General features: G+C 40.8%; 1 protein-coding gene across 1 annotated transcript in view; it reads left to right on the forward strand.

Annotated features, from left to right (window-relative positions):
- The window catches only part of LOC137915481 (calcium-binding protein 8-like), a 31,330-nt gene extending 17,788 nt beyond the window's left edge, over positions 1 to 13,542 (forward strand). Inside the window, exons 5-6 of the mRNA XM_068758737.1 lie at positions 10,414 to 10,570; positions 13,415 to 13,542. Coding sequence (XP_068614838.1) covers positions 10,414 to 10,570; positions 13,415 to 13,542 — 285 coding nt within the window. The remainder of the gene's footprint in view (positions 1 to 10,413; positions 10,571 to 13,414) is intronic.
- The last annotated feature ends 4,473 nt before the right edge of the window (positions 13,543 to 18,015 follow it).

The following is an 18,015-nucleotide window of genomic DNA, read 5'->3' on the forward strand; positions in this document are numbered from 1 at the left end:
CGAGTTAATTTATATTTCGCATGAGTTATCTCTTTGCATTCGATGATTACATTTGCATGCCTTTGGTTTGCTGGTTACATACGAGGGCTTTATTCTGCGCACGATAAGTTGAAGTAAATTGAGGATGTGTCGAACGACAAGGCTTCTCTTTGTGCTTTTACTAATTGTCACTTGTGGAGAGCAGTGATCAAGGCTGACGGTGAAGATCGTACTTTTCCTTATTCTCGGTATGCGGCATATAACATTATAGTTGTCCAAAACGAAATATTATGTGTGATATGTGTATTGGTAATATACAGTAAAGTTCATTTTATATTCAGGGCGGTACTTCTTGTTAAAGGGTGTTTTCACTGCTAAACACTGAATGTGTTTGCTTTGCCTCTGTGACAGAGTCGATGGTAAACCTGCCTGTAGGATGATCTATAATTCATGACCCTCTTCATCTTTTTCACTGACTTCTCTTAGACTTTGGTGTTATGTGTGGTTTGTTATTTTTCCTTGGAGCCAATTATTCCATGAAGTCAAAATGTAGCATGATGCACCGTCAGCCAGTTCACTCTTAGTCAGCATTTTAGAGAATATTACCTTGAAGATATTAATACTTTCATTCTCAGGCAAGTGGAGTCTATATATTAAATGTTCATCAAACGTTTAAAACCAGTAAATGTAGGCAACGTTAGACTCTTAAAATCACCACTCATGTCCTCCCTCACTACGTCCATGTATCTTCTCCTCCTATTTCAGAGCCTTTTGCACCACAATTATTCTTCATGCGCTCTGACTAAATACCTTCTTTGAACATGATGTGCTATTGCAGCCATCAGAAAGAATATTGATGGAGAATGAATTTATTCATGAACAATATACTACCTGATCATCTAGCATGAGTACTGTCACACGTGTTACTACCTGAGTCAGTTTCTATTAATTTGGTGGAACCATGTGTCCCTACCGATTGACATTATTTTCAAATAAAAGTACTGGTTGTAAGGAGTCAGGCATTATGCAGTCCAGTTTATGAAAGAATCATTTTGTTTTAAAGGCTTACGATATTGGAGCCTAGCTTGGGATGTGATGCAAATTACCCGTCTGTATTCAACAAGTCAAATTAAAATAAGGTAGAATTTTAGAAGAGATTTTTGGGAATCTCCTTCTCCCTCGGTTCTTTTATTATTGCTCGTGTTGGAGGTGTTTATTCAATGATGAGTCAGGATTATAAAATGAATCAAGTTTACTGAAGGTTTTCAGTCATTACAAAGCTGGTAAGGAAATGCAGCGCTGGACTCCAGACGTGGGAGCGAGACTCTGTAGAAGAGTCCCGAATGTTCTGCGGCAGTGATCTTTATAGCGGGTGTGAAAACACCCTCCTCCTAGGATGGGCCCTGACTTATTCCCACCATGTATCAGTTAACAATTTGTGATTCTTTATATGTGATTAATATATATGTGTGAGTACCACAAAGTATGTAGAGATAAAGAAACTAAGAGTGTCTGTGCAACCTGTGTATTGTGAGCATGCATGCATTACTAAAATATCTAACAGGCTTATGTGTAGAAAGAATCTGTCAAACTCAAATATGCAATATTTACTTGTAAAATGCTGGATTATTGACGATCTTCGATATTAGTAATTAAAAATAGATTTTTATAAATGAGCAAGATTAAATTGGAAGCAGTCTCGAGTGCTGTGCAATGTAGTTCATATAGTTTATTAAAAAAACTATTACTGTTTATTAACGACTCATTTAAAGCCCGACACATCAATATTAGTGTGGAATTATGCATTTTCACCTCACACACATTCCTATACAAACCTGTTTGTTTGTTTTTCTGGAATACCTGAATAATAATAACAGCCAGAATAAATACAATAGAATATAGAATTTCACATGTTGATAACATCTATTGCACATTACATTCATGTAATCTTATGCTGAGGCTGTCAGCATCAGATATGTCGAGCTGGGTTCTCTTTTTATTTAGTTAACAAATATGGCACACGGACAAAGAATGCTAAATATTTGCTGCAGCCTTTCAAACTGTATCAGGGTGCCTGACCATTATAAGGTGCAGGTGCAGCACCAAAGTCATTCATTATGCACCTCCTAAGATCAATGAATATTTATGAATCATGTGCATGAATAGACGAAAGCAACAAGTTAATGCATTTTCTGCACGCCGCTGACTTGGATGCACACACTGAAACATTCACAATGGACGATCGTATAAGCCTGAGACCAAAATTGAATTATGTATTTGACAATGAAACTAAAAGCCTCGGACTAAATCATTCTGACATGCTGGACTTTTTAGAGGGGAGCTTTTTATCATTTCTATAATCATACTATGGAATCTCATTTGGATGAATGAGAAAATAAGATGCGTGCTGTTGAGTGGACGCTCTGTTTTCAAATTGTTGGTCACTTCAGGTGTGTTTTGAAGTATAACATTACTTGAGGTGGGTTAACCTTTCTTTTTCCTGTAATTAGTAAGTCATCAGTCTGGTAGACAGCAAGGATGAAAGGTGGATGTGGATTTCTGGCTTCAAGACATGTAGGCCATTATCTCATTAATCATTTAATGTTTTCGTTTTCATGAGCTGGTAGGACCTCATAATCCTGCATGAGTTAACAATTTCCCCTCATTTTTAACTGCAGGCTTTCAGTGATCCGGTCCTGGACTTGAGGCATCTTTTCTGAGGAAAAAAAATAGATTTCAAAGAGCGATGTGCGAGTACACACGCATGCTGCATTCTGTTTATCAAGACTTTTCATAGAATGTGTCATGTCTTTAAAAGCCTAAGATATCAAAGTAAGCTGACCTTGTTCAATTCTTCTGAAAGCGAAGGGTTAGAGGTTGTTGTTGGCTGTGCAGACAAGGTTAACCCATAGGGGGGGCTGGAGGGTTAACCTTGTCTGTACAAACATAATGACAAATAGTATATTTACTCAAACACGTGCGGTCGTGCGGTTTCCTCTAGCCACTCAGAGGGGCACATGCATGCAAAGTATACATGGATATAAAATAAAACTTGTTTTTGCTCCAGGGAGGATCACAATAAAAACATAATAATAAAAACATAAGAGTAAAAACATAATTGAAGTCACACCGGAGCCACACTCCTCCTGGAACAGTTCCTACAACTGTTGTATTTAAACTTTGATTGCTTTTTTTCTGAGGTAAAAATATTTTTTTTCTGCTGGCTGATCCACGGCAGGATATTGCTCATCTATTGTATTTAATAAACTGTCAAAGGACGGGTGGCTCCCCCTGGATAACACCACTTTGAAAAAGCGGTGCTGAATATTTCCAGGTTTGCATTGGGCTGCATTTGAATGCAAATCCAAATCCGAGGCCATGGTTCTCGACCGGAAACGGGTGGTTTTCCCTCTCTGAGTCGGTGGGGACCCTTCCCGAGATCCTCGGGGAAGACCTAGGACACGCTGGAGAGATTATGTCTCTCCGTTGGCCTGGGAACGCCTCGGGATCCCCCCCAGGAACAGCTGGAGGAGGTGTCTGGGGAGATGGAAGTTTGGAGGTCCCTGCTGAGACTGTTGGCTCCGCGACCCGGCCCCGGATAAGCGGTGGAAGATAGATGGATGCATTTGAAATGCCGAACCCTCTTACTTGTTCCCGTGAACAAACTGGTCTCTCAATCTTCTCGTCCATCAGCGTGTTTGTTGCTGTCTTGAACTGATTCTTCCGTTCATGATCTCTTTGGCCTCTGTTCCCTATTTTGAGTAACAATGATGAATTGCATGGACCAGTGTGTATAGATCTACTGATTTCCACTAATGAGGATTGTGGCCCTCAGGCAGCTCTTTCACGCTGCTTGATGGAAGCAGTTTCTTCAGTTAATCGTATTAACAGAAATTGTTTCTTGATAGCTTGCGTCGTGTTTTCTTTTTTTTTTCCTGTTGCACTTTCTTTTCTTCTTTTTCCTAAATTTCTTTCAAGTTAATTGAGTTGAATTTGCTGCCACCACTGATGTGATGTCATTGTGCTTGCAGCAAATGACATGTTAAGTGAGTGAATGTCTTCAAGGGAGACTGTTACTGTCTGAACTGAGGGTCAAATAGAGTTCCCAAAGGATCCACCGTCTGTTAAATGAACTGTGGCCATTTATCCATCCATGTCTTTTCTGTATTGTTGCTTCTGATTGAGATCACAAATGTACTCGAGATGAAAATAAGTGTGGCTGCATGGTGAGTTGTTTATGTCGACCATTTGTCGATCACAGGGCATTAACCACTTTAATGTTTTCATTGGAGTTCAGAGTCCAAAGATCTGGCTGCTCTTCTCAGAGCCTAAACGCATCAGTCTTCGTCAGTGCCCCTCAGGGTCAGTATTTCTGTCACTCGCAACACTTCTTCTGTCACGAGATGGGTTTGTTTTTTCCTGTGCTGATGATCTGCTGTCATAGTAAGACTGGCTGTTACGAGAGGAAGCCACAGGTTTAGACATTTGGTGTATGTGCTTGGCTGAGGAGCCAAAAGTGTGAAGCTACCATCTGTGGGATTAGGAAACACGAAACACCTCTAAATCAGGATCCCACCTAGAAGTAATGATAATGACTGCTGACTGTAAGATTAGTCTGAATCTGAATTAGAATCGGTTTGTAGGCATCGTAAATGAGGGTTTGCAGAGGAGGATTTTTTTCCGGTGCAATTGTGCAACATGTAACGGATGGTAATGACAATAATAAAATGCAAACTGCAGCGTGCTGTGCCAACAGAAATACATTGCAGTTGTTAATCATGTCTTGCTCTTTTACTTGACTTTATCCTGAATTTGATGCATATTTAGGGAGGTCACTATTCTGTAATGAATAATGGCTTCGAAAACTAGATTATAGAGTGATGACATGGTTATTTATTAGTTTAACAAATGAATGACCATCATTGGGAGGGAGCTTATGAGCCAAGAAGAACCGGACATCACAAACAACTCCAGAAGAACACATTGACATGACACATTTAGTGTCGATATGGATGAAGAGACTTCTATGCGATAAGTACATTTATAGTTAACATGACATTTAACATGGATCTTTTTTTTTTACATTTAGATTTAGGATTATGACTCTAATTTAGAAGATCATGGTTGCTTTGGTTTGCTCATGTACCCTACATGAAGAGCAAGGAGGTTATGTTTTCCGTGATGGGAATGTTACCAGGAACAGATAATCCAGAAGAGATTCTGGATCACTTTGAAATGTTTAACATTGATCAATGGCTCTTCAAAGTTTGTTCTGTATCTCAGTTGATTGACAAATGTTTATTGAATTTGACACAGTCGTGTAGGGTGGGGTCTTCTATCTTGCCACCAAATTTCATCCGGATTGGATCCAGATTGTGGATATTATTGAGATTTTTTATCTGACAGACAGATAGATAAACACCGGCAAAAGCATAACCTTCTTGGCGGAGGTTAATAACAATTCATAAAAAGAACCGGGACTAAGAAAATGCCAAGATAACATCCTTAAAACTGAGAAGTGTCGACATGGGAAAAAGATCCAGATACCGTGAATATTTTTAGAGCGTATAAAAGAACGCCTTTGTAAATAATAAATGTTCCATCGCTAAATATTGCCAGTCGTGAGCAGTATAAAGTTTTGAAAGATGGATGTGCTGAAAACTGATGGCTCAGAGATTATTTGATGGCATGAAGTAATGACCTGTCTTCTCTCATACAGCAGCTGTTGAGATCAGAGCTCACAGCTGTTGAAGCCTCGGCCTGTTGTCTGTCAGTGATGAAGGGTGGCATCACTGCTTTAACTTTACGTACAGATATTCAGCTGTTGTATTTTTATATAACCAAGGTCTGCAAAATAACTTATGGAAGTCAGTTGAGAAATTAACTTTATTTCTACCGTGCATTTTTTTTAATTTGCGCTATCAGATACATCCTCCTTCATATCTAAACCTGCTCTTAGTCAGATTTTTCTTCTGCTGGTGGACACTTTGTTCTCTTGAGACAGAGACAAATGTTCTGATGGGATTTGACACATTTCTTGCAGCCACTGGGTGTCTTTGCTTATTGGAGGCCCGTAGATTCCGGCTGCCAGTTTAAATACTTTTGATCTTCTGGTGAAAGTATTAGATTTCTTTTTTTGTCAAATCATGTCAAAACCGTTCGCTGGTAGCATCTTCTACAAGTTTTCATTTCGAAAGCCTTGCCAAAAATCTAATAGTAATTATAAAGTGAATCAGATCCGAGACTAGACTAGACTCTCAGGATGTATTTCTCACCTGGCCTTACCTTAGAAAGAGTATTGTACAGCTGCAGAAGGAGCAGGTCCTCCTTCATGTGGTCTGATGTGTTTTGTACAGTGCTGCCATTCTGCAGTAGTCTACCTATCTCACCGACACCGTCTGCCAGTGTTGGTTCTTTCCAGGGTGGGATCAGGAGAGGGGAACCAAATCCCACAGACTGGACCTTTTGAGGGCATTATGAACTGAACAAAGCACTGGGTACTTGTCTAAATGAACAGAGCTCTTTGCTCGGCATTCATCTGGTGACGTCCATTTGTCATGTTTCTCTCTGCATGAAATGTGATTAACATGTAATGTTTGACCGATTTATATGAATCATTTAAACTGGGAGGACTATCCTGTGTTTCAAATACGTGAGTGTTTGTGTTAATTAAAATTAAAAGGCCAGCTCATTACTTTGAAATTAATTAGTGAATATAGTTAATTTTAAGGGTGTGCAGAGCATTATCTGCAGCCCATAATTAAGCTGCGTTGCAAAGGGCTGGACTCAGCAGATGGATGCATGCTGTCTCTTGGCACCTTCACACCGCCTGTGTGTGAGAGCAGCTGAACACGCCTCATTTATAAGTGAGGAGAGCAGCAGTGCTTTCGCTATATGGCGGTGGCCTTCCTCATCATCATCATCTTCAATACTGAAAGCACTTAGCAGTGGAAAGACAAAACGCACAATGGTATGAGATAGAATGGTCAGTTGAAAGTTTCATCTAATAATGAAGGAATTACTGAAGTTCTGGATGTATAGGCCATTTATACTGTACACATGTACGTACTCACAACTCCTCAGCCAGTGCGTTCCGCTCATTGTAACAACGATTCCTTGCCACTAAACTACTACTACTACTACTACTACTATTACTACGTTTATTTTCTGAATTTTGCATTGTTGAAACTTTTGTCAGCTTTGTCATAAATATGCTGAGACAGTTTGTTGTTGTTTATGTATTGTTAGCCAGATGCAAGCATTCATAGCAAAGTAATCCAAGTATTCGAGTGTACAGAGTTATATTTAAGTTATTGTTTTTTTCTTTGTGTTTACACTATTCAAAACATTATTTTACAACCCTGACCAAACTAAGCAAGACTCATTCTGATCACAAGCTAGTTGTCCTATTCATGAGAAGTGTAGAACTACATCTTTTGTTCAAGATCTTTTGGGTTGTAGTCGCTTCAGATCACCGTAATCTCAGATAAAGGTCATTCCAGTCTTGGAAATTACTGTACGCTGAGAAAGCTGCAGGATGTGTAAAAGAAAATAAAATGACTTTTTCTTATCTTCCACCGGAGCGTCAAGAGCCCTTCTCTCTTTGCCCTGACTTATGATGCTCGGGCTGTCTTCTGACGTCCCCCAGAGATGGCATCACTAGGAGCAACAAGGTTGTATGAAGGTCGGGTAAACAGTTCAGCCCCAAACCTTGAACAGAAGTGACAGCGATGGCTGAACTTTGGCTGATGTTGCAGGGAAGTGCCTCATTCGTGACAAGAGAGGAGATGAGCAGAGCTCTGCTGCTTGTGGGATGTTTACATCTGTTTTCTGGCGATCATCTCTGGTTGTGAATGTGGAGGTCTGGTAAAAAGTGTGCGGCAGCGACACAAGGTCACAGTCGTGACATCATGAATTTTAAATAACTGACGAAATGGACATGTAGGATTTACAAATTCACTGAAACAGTAAATCCATTTCTTGAATTATATTTTCAGTCAGTCATGAAAGCTGAAAAGAGATCAATATGTTAGCGGTTTAATTTGACTTTGTGTTCTGCTGGAGGCCGGGCAGATCGGCGCTTAACAATGTGAAATGTGGCTAAATGTGTAGGCTGCAGTAATAAATGCTTATTGAGTTTTGGAATGTTCACTCGTTTGTTTTCAGCACTAAAAAGTAAAATGTCAGTATTTTACTTTTATTCAACTTCCATTATTATTTATCAATCTTTATTTTATTTTATGTTTTATTTAATAGTTACATTACATTATGTTCTCCTTTGATTTAAAGGTTTTCCCACGTTTCTACGCTATTATGGTGGTTTTGGGTCCTTATCAACCCGAAAACAGCTAAATAAACCACCCAGCCAATCACTCGTTGTTTGTGTAGGTCTGTAATCACCTCCTGAAACACATCTGGAAGAAATACCGTACCTATTGGCTTGATGTCAAGCAGGGGGAACGTGAACATGTACGTGCACATGCGTGCGTGCGTCCCTGTGTCTGCGTTCTGTCTGTCCACGCTCTACGGCATTTTCCCTGCATAAAGTTTATTTTTGGTGCTAATGTTCCGCTGAAAATGGGTAAAAACGTTTTAGTGTGTGCTAAACACGTTGAACGAGACGCTTTATGGAGCGGGAGACAGACAGCGATAGATATCGGAGCTGCGTCCGTGTTATTGCGAGCTGAGCCGACGAGGAGGCTCGGGGGGGACCACGGGGAAGACCCAGGACGCGCTGAGAGACGATGTCGCTCGGCCGGCCTGGGAATGTGGAAGAGCTGGAAGAAGTGGCTGGGGAGAGGGAAGTCTGGGCTTCCCTGCTCAAGCTGCTGCCCCCCGCGTCCCGACCCTGGATAAGCGGTTTGAAGATGGATGTATGGATGATTCAAAGCATTTTTATTCCATCCTGAAATTATTGCCATCGTTGCGCTGTGTGTGTGTGTGTGTAGACACTCTCCCCCTGAATGCGCTCCGCACGTCCAGCTCTCCCTCTGTCTCCTGCATGAGTCGAAGAAGAAGAGCAGAGTGGATAAAGTTAACTTTTTGTGGTAATGCTCCAGTGAAAATGGCCTAAATATTTTTTGTGTGTGCTGAAATGTCCCTCACGGTTACCATGGTAGCATGCGTGTGCGTGTGCTCTCTATGAACATACTTTTGCTTCCGGGTTTAGAGCGTTTGAGACAGAAATGACGGACGCTGTCCTGCAGCATCTGTTTGTTATTTTGACCAAAGACTGGCACAGATATTTCATATAAGTGTTTGGGAATTGCATTCACTTGTGGAAAAAGGGTATAATATGGGACCTTTAATACCCGGCAAACAAAAGCTTTAATAATAAATTGATTTGATGTGTGATTGGCATGAGAGCTCTTCAGCTCCCTGTGAGGTGCACAGATGACAAGTGGTTATGAATGTAAGTGTGATTTATACCCAGCATTGATTTATGCTGTTATCAGTGTTGCCAGGAAATCCAATGAATGTTGCCCTTCCAGGACATGCATCATTCATCACAATCCTGCAGAGTGTTGCAACAGGGATTTAGGATTTGCAAATAGAGAACAAAATGTGTTTAAAGTCGGCTTTCATTGTGAAGAATTTATACTCTGTGGTTTTCCGTCTCCTTTCGGCTTGTCTTATGAGACTAGATATCGATGTGTTTTATTTAATGTAAATACATTTCAGACTGCAGGCAACCTGAGTGTGTGTTATCTGAAATGAGTTTTAAGCTCAGATCCTGTCGGGGGCTGTAAGAGCATCATTTTTTACAGGCTTCATCCCATCGTTCAGTCCAGACTGGAGGAGCGGCGCTTCTATTGTATTTGTAACAGGATTGCTTGTCTAGCTTTCCTAGCTATGATTTGATGATTTCTTAATTAGTAGGAGTGCAGTTTGTCTTTCAGACATGTGGAAAAATTAAATTTGTCTCTTTATTCAGTTTTAGACTTTGTTCTATTAATTGTCGACTAAATATATGAGGACATATTAACGAGTGCTTTTGGGTTTTGTGATGAAAGTTCTGTTTCAGATTAACTAATTTGCTGCAGATAACGTCCTTTTCTCCTGCTGAAAATTCAGTCACGTTTTTATTTCACCGGTCATATCATAATAATAATCATCTGGGGCAAGAAAGAAGGAACATATTTTACATAGCATAATATTAATACGGGGCAGCAGTGGCTCAGTGAGTTGGAAGTTGGGTTCGGGACCGGAGGCTCAAGTCCTGGCCCAGGCAAAACACGGAGTCTGGACTGGTGGCTTGAGAGGGGCCAGCCTACCTTCGAGGCACCGTTGTTTTGTTGAAGCTTGAACACGACTTCAAGTGTTTGAGCTTCCAAACTGCAGAGCTTTTATTTGTGAAGAAGAAGAAGAAAATGCTCTCCTTTGGAAAATCCCTTCTAATCTGCTGTCCCGTTCCGCAACTCTCTCCTCCCATAGTTTGACATGCAGAGAATCACCCTGGAGGAGCTGAAACACATCCTCTTCTATGCCTTCCGCGACCACCTGACCATGAAAGACATCGAGAACATCATCATCAATGAGGAAGAGAGTCTGAAGGAAAACTCTGGGAACTGTCAGACAGAGTTTGAGGGAGGTGAGTGAAAGTCCCTGAACTCTCTGAGAGCATCTGCTGGGTTTGTCGTGAGAGATAAAGTAATCTATGCTGGCAGGAGGGATTTGAAATGTGCAGCCAAAGTCACTCAGCACTCCTGCTGATTTATTGATTTGGGTCTGGTGGGTACCGGCGTCAGCTGGTCACCAGCTCAGCAGTGGGACGGATGAAATATGCATGACTTCACTCTGCAATAGCAGCCATCCAAGATTCATGGACCAGAATTTTAGGACATTTTAACCCTTTTTCAAAATGAGAAATTGTTTATTCTCAATTATATCAAGTATTTTTGGTGCCTACTGCTTTGAATCCAAGTTCTATTGTTAACTGAAAGAATTTTGAACTGACTTGACGTTAAACGTTTGATTTGATTTTAATTGCAGTCCTAATTTTTTTCAGTTTCAACTTCAGTCTCTTATTAAATCAGAAACATAATTATTGAGATTAATGAGGGAAAACGAAATTCACTGTTAAAAAATGTGAACTTGTCTTATTAATCTTGAACTTGGTACGATGGAGATCACGACGTTTTTGTAGATTTTTGTTCTCAGACAAATATGAAGTATCTGAGGGAAAAGTGTGAATGTTAGCTATATCATGCTTTGAATCATGAAATAGGAAAAACAATGCGTCCTAGAAATACACCTGCATCCATTCTTTCTCACATTATTCACGTGTATTCAGGATGTACATAAAATGCCCAGTTTCCATTTGCAGCATTAATATAACCGTATGTGCGAAATTTTGCATTTTTCCTACGTGTTAAGGTTGTGTGTATTTATTCCCTGGGCTGATGTACAGAGGCCAAATAGTCCTTCGTGGTCCTCCACCAGAGGTCTGTCCAGGAGGAGATTTATTTAGCCGACAATGCTGTCGCTAAGGATAGACTTGGATTGCACCAGCACATTAGCAGCGTGTTAAACTGTTTTATTGCATGAGAACGCTCGGTTTATGATGAAGACTAACATGATCATCACGTCTGTCGTCCTCATGGTCCTTCAGTCCTACCTTCCTCAGGTGGATACCGAAACACTCTGTCAGGAAGAAATCAATACTTGTCAAAGTGCAATTCATACCGAGTTCAGAATTCATCACGCTACTCTGGTACTTTGTGCATCAGCTCGGTGATGCATGCGGTAGCATAAAAGGGTCTTGATTTCCCTCTGGCTTTACCTTGCCGTGGAATCGATGTGGTGTCGAGCCGAGAACCAACAGACTAAAGAATGCAACCATTGATCCATAATAGTTCACAAGGTACTGAGTCATTGCTGAACAAATGGCTGCAGCAGTGAGCTGTCTGGGGAGCGCCTGCTTCCCCTGAAGAACTAGACTTACTTATTGAATGCCACAGCTGTGGGGCAGGTGAAGAGATCTAAAGCGCCATCTGATCAGTTTGTAATCTGGAGATGTGTGATGTACATCTTCAGGGTGTTGATTTTATATATGTGCATGGAAACCAATTCTACTGCTCCTGTTCCAAACTCAGCAGTATTGTCTAGACTCTAGAGCACCAGCATGTTTTTAGCATTTCCATCTCCAGCCGGGGAAGAATCGAACGGTTACCGCATCGCACTGGACTGTTTTTTTCACTTGAAGAAAGTCAATGAAACCCTTTAGCTTTGTTTAAAGTTCGGTTTTATTTGATAACCCAGCGTTGTAGAATAAACTATCTTATACCACAAATGTTATTTTATTTTTAGGCAGCCTGATGTTAGCGGCCTGGAAGCAGCACCTACGCTTCGTAGATTTGCAGTGGTGTGGGTACAGCTGAGGAGAGGTTTTATGGGGTTAAGAAATATTGTTAACTAAATCCATCTCTACAGTTGTACACATGATATTTCTGTGTTTCATACATCTGGATGGATGGATGGATAAAGTGCCTCCTTTATTTCCCCCCCATCTAGTTCAGTGGGCAGGGCTTACCTGATGGAACAGCAGGGACATGGACAAAGCCCTGTTGAAATCAATAGTTCTTAAAACATTCCTTTACAAATTGTAAATCACAGACATCAACTATTGTGTACAAAAACCAGCTAAAATATTGAGTCCCATAGTTTAATCTCAAAGCTCATTAGCTCATTCTACATATCTCATGTGGCTAAAAATGAATAAATACAATATAAAATAAACTCATATGTTTTAGATGGCGTGAGACTCTGTTTCTCAAGCATGGAGCTACTTCTAATAACGCTCTCTATAAAGATTTAGGAATCTCACCATCCACTGTGCGGTTCCTTTGGAACAGTAGTCAAGCAGCCTTTTGTGATGACTTGGTGCTTTTTGAATTGAGTTAAGAATAGAAGGTGTAAGGGTGTGAGCCATGTGGCTGAGGTCTATTGGCCCGCTCCTCTAATTGCAGCTTGCTGTTCACCGACTCGCTGAAGGGAGAGGACGCTGCAGAGCTATTGGTCGACCCCATAGAGACCAGGGAGTGATCTTTGCTGCTGGTTTATTGTGTGTCGAGATTTCAATATAAAAGGTGCGATCACACCTCTGCTGGGGTTCCTTTGGTCCCGACCAAAAGGAAAGAAGTGGGCAATGACATTTTACCATGCAATTAATGTGAGATGTGGTCCATTGACGCTGAAGCTCACCTGAACATACAAACACTTTGTTTACTGAGATTTTTATTGCGCTTAAAGTTTCTGCATCCAGTTTTACCTTCACTGTTGTTATTAGATAAGAAGAGCTTCAGTCCAGACATCCTGTCAGTCCTGTCTATTTTTCCACAGTATCTTTTCCGTTTTCCACCAAAGCAGATTTGTCGTCAGAAGACTTTTGGCATTTGTTGTTTCGTTTACGCTGCTCTGTTTGCGACTTTTTCAGTTCACCCTTCAAAGAAGAATCGTCAGACGTGTGTGAGAAAGAGCCTCATCTGCGCCTTTGCCATGGCATTCATCATCAGCGTCATGCTCATCGCAGCCAATCAGATGCTGAGGAATGGCATGGAGTAGCTATCCCCACTGAGCGGGGACCAACCGGCCTGCATGTGCATGCAAGTGGGTTAGGTCTCGTCCTTGTTGGTTGGAGAAGAACTACAAGGAGCAAACCCCCAAATAATCATCAACAAAATCATTTTTTGGATTGGTTTTTATTTTCGAGCAGGTGGGACCGCTCAAAGGCGTTCAACAAAGCCAGCATGAGGGGTCATGCAGGACTCCTTCCCCGTTTACTCCGACAGGGACACTCAAGGGCTGACATTACACACATTAACCCTGATGCAATAAAAACGAGTTGCGTGCATGAGTTCAGAGCTGCTCACTTTAACAGCAGGCGAGATGAGAATGTGTGTCTGCAGATCTGCCACCCACCAGGAGTCTGATGAGCTGGGAGGGCTGCAGTCTGGGCCCTGAGGGCGACTGGGAAGAAGGGAACAATTGTCCTCTCAGGTTCCGGGACGACTGATGGCAGAACTTGTTGTCAGTGAAGTGGAAGGCTCTGAATGTGTCACAGCTCTTGGAGCTCTCATGGTGCTACGATACTGCAGCTCGCCAACCTCAGCCATCAACTACTGTGTCTGCGGGTTAGCGTAAGGAGCGGAGAGAAATGCTAAAGGAAACTGAAGGCGTGAGATATTTAAGAATGAAAGCAGGTTTGATGTTGGGTCTATTTTTTCCGGGACAGGGGTGACTGAAAAGGTTTCGGTGTCCTGTTAGATCAGAAAGTTCACCCTTTAAAGACTCTCCACCTGTCATTGATCCTGTATCTGTGATGTTCAGCGTTACTTTGTTAGGTGAGTTTGGGGATGCCCCCCCCCCCCCCCACACACACACACACACACTATTTCCCAACGTTACTTAACAGATCAGAGAACAGGTTTTGCATTCAGGTGTGTGAGAAATCAGTGCAAAATAACATCACTGCTTTAAACCCAGCATGTTTTGGGTTTGTGGCTTTAACATGTAATGTGGGTTTTAGTCATTTTTCTGTAGTCAAACTTGCATCAGCTGGAAATATGAGAAGCCACTTCATGTAGTTTGGTCATCTATTAATGGAACGATGAGAACTTAAAGGAAATGAAGGTAAATGGCCAGATTCCTGGACCTTTCCTGTTGAAAGGTGTAGGTTTAGTTTTTTCCCTTCAGATCACAGAGAGTCGAAGCGATGAATGGATAACTCAGTTTACTGTGTTAACAGTCATGCTAAAAAAAAAAGGGGTTGTAAAATTAGTTTTTGTGTGTGATTTCTGAATAATTTCTGTCATTAATTTTTAAATTAGTAACAAGTCAAATTGTTAAACTGTTATTTGAAGTTGAATCAAATAGTTTTGATTTTCTCCGCATTTTACTTTATGTTCTTTAATTATTTAACTAAATTTGAATCCATTCTGCACAAAACATCTGCAACTATTCATTCATCTGTCATTACCCTTTATTGAAATTAGGAGGATTCCTTTCTGAATATTTTTAATCACGTTTTTTTATGCAAAAATAAATCTGTTTTGTTTTCCCTTTCTTTCTCTCGCTGACAGAAAATAATGAATTAATGTCTTACTAGCCCATTTTGAAGTGGAGTGAAGGTCCTGGGCTCGGCTCTGAACTCCTGCACTGACTCTCATTTATATGTCGATGTTATCAAGTACTAGTGTTCAGTAACTGTAACCCATTTCTAAAGTGTGTGAAGCATCTGTTTCTGGTGTACAGTGCGTTTTATGTGCATGACTATTGGTCAAAAAGGTTTCATTCACAGATGGCTCACCAACATCACCTTTTGTTAAACCTTGCAGGTTGCACTGCTTTGCATTTTTTAATCTAAACAAAAAAGAATTTACTTTTGTTTCCCAATCTTGCAGCATTGGTGAAAAGTGAACGGATTCACTGCGAGGCATTGCTGCCATGTCGTGGTTAAAGTGGGCCGGCGCTTTATTTTGACAGGGACTTTGTCTTTTAAAAGGCGATTTGAGTGTTTTTATTTAATTTAATTTAATTTTGTGTTCTTTTGATTGACTGTTTGGTTTGGTTGGAGTTTTACTGTAATGAAACTGCTCCTCCCTTTACACAACAGTTGCATGTCTGGATCACGGAAGTCCTGTTTTATTTTGGAGGGGAGTCTCTTCAGTAGCATGGTAGAATCCCTGTATTTATACGTAACTTTGTACATATAGCTAATAAAGCAGCATATATACTAGACAAGCACACAATATACATACTTTGCATGTGCAACATTTAAGCATTTACATTAGAGAGACTTTAAGTTGGACTATTTAATAGAGGAATAATTGTAAATATAGAAATCTGTACAAAAGTCAAATGATTAAGAATTGAGGCAATAAAACAATCTTTTCTTAAATGGTGCTCCGTTTTATTCTGTATTGCAGTTGTGTGGGGTGTCACGGTGGCGCAGTGGGTTGTGCTGTTGCCCCACAGAAAGTCCCAGGTTCGATTCCTTTCTGTGCAGTGTATGTTCTCCCCGATTCTACGTGGGTTCTGTCCGGCTTCCTCCCACCTCTAAAAACATACAACTTAGTATCTCTTAATTTTCAACATTTCTTTGTCTGATATTTTCTTAAAAGTATAAATGTATATCTTTTCTCATTTAGAAATGCTCTATAATCTTTGAGAAAACCCCATAAACTGTTCGTTTAGGTGTGTGTGGCCATGCAATGAACTGGCGGCTTGTCCAGGGTGTACCCCGCCTCTCGCCCGTCCACAGCTGGGATTCCTTTACTGTCAGTTTTCCTATACTGTATACGTTTGAGCATACAGGCAAACCAAAAGACTGTTTATCTCTCGAAACACAGCCCACCAAAAACAACCATGTACAGCATGGACAAGCAGGAACCATATGGGCCCCCACAACAAATAATCCTGTGAAGTGGTTAACACAATTAATGGGATTTGTGAGCCAGTGCACTTCAGAAGATCCCCAAACTTAGACCTAACCCTAACCCCATGCCGCCCCCTTGTGGTCGTTTCTTGAATTAAACTAGAACGGAGCCTTCAAATGAAACACGAACCACAAAAAAAACAGGCTCTCCAGAACAAAACACCTGAACATTCAGATTTGGAGAACTCAACATCCCACGATCAGCGTGGTATTCAAGCCGCTTCAGTTTACATACACCATTCGAGTTTTGTTTTAGTGTAGGTCAGGGGTCACCAACATGGCGCCCGCATGGACCACATTCGGCGCCTGCGGGCCTGTTCCGTTTCCTACCTTTCCAAATGATTGCTGACAATTCTGATAAATCATTAACATGATCAGTTTATTGACAGACGAATATCATTAACATAATTCAAGGTAAATTCAATAGTGTTTATGAAACTGGCAACTTTTGTATTACCGTAAATAGGTAACCAAGGAGTAGCTCTCAGTTTCTAGGTCGGTGACCCCCCACGCCGTCGTTAGCGGCGCATAGCTTGGTGTCCGGTTTACGTTGCACTGAATCAACTCGAATTAAAGAGTCGTCGAAGCAGAACGACGATATTGGTGTTCATTTTAAATGTGATCCCATGTGATCTTGTAAAGAAAGGACAGATGCACACAATCAGTGATAATTGTGATTCATTTTACATTGTATTGATTATCAATAGCATCAATTGGTTCTGATTTTGTTCTACTTAAAAACAAAATAACAATACCAGTGATTTCTAGGAAAACCAATTTACTAGATGGTACAATACAGAACTGTGCAGGCCTCAGGGATAAGCTCATAAAACCTGAAATGTGCATCAGCAAATATATAAAAAAATACAAAATATTTCCACAAGCCAAACAAACATTTCTGGTTCTCATGTTACCTTCGTTTTACTAACAAACTGGAAAGGACTCCTCTACGTTCTTTTAGACAGACCAAAGATGACCTGACTTGGTTGGCTCTTTTTTTAATTGGCTCACAAAGACAATACCAATAGAGCTGCCTTAACTTCAAATTGGAGGTTAACGCTCACTGGTTAGCTCAAATCAGCTTCTGGTGCGAGTGCACAACGGTGAGTACCATTTGACACATTTGGTCGGCCTTTAACAATGCAGAGATACCCCACAGGATCAGATCACAGATGGCTGGAAAATCTGCATTCAGCAAGCCTCCATGAGGCCTTTCCCTTTAGTTCATCGATTTGCCAACAGAAAGAATAACATTACAGCAAGCACCATTTGAACACTTCTCAAAGTGAGAACAAAAACAATTTAAATCAGGATTACAGACAAAGTCAACAGAAGAGGAGTGGAGTGACCTTCTGTCGCATGGTTCGGGTCAACGCACTCTTTTGGATTTCCATTGGTAGTTGGGAAAACCGCACACTGCTGACAAAGTTATTTCGTCCGTGTTCTGATGGACTATAAAAAGATTTTTTTTTAATGATGCTTGACTTGCTAACTTCAGCTTATTCTAAAACACAGCGGCTTCATTAGCATCTACTGATTTTGCATCTGTCACAATGAAATCAACCAACAAAATGACTAAATTCAGGCTGGCCAAAAAATAT

Source organism: Brachionichthys hirsutus, unplaced genomic scaffold (genome assembly GCF_040956055.1).
Source record: "Brachionichthys hirsutus isolate HB-005 unplaced genomic scaffold, CSIRO-AGI_Bhir_v1 contig_1007, whole genome shotgun sequence".
NCBI classification, from domain to species: Eukaryota; Metazoa; Chordata; class Actinopteri; order Lophiiformes; family Brachionichthyidae; genus Brachionichthys; species Brachionichthys hirsutus.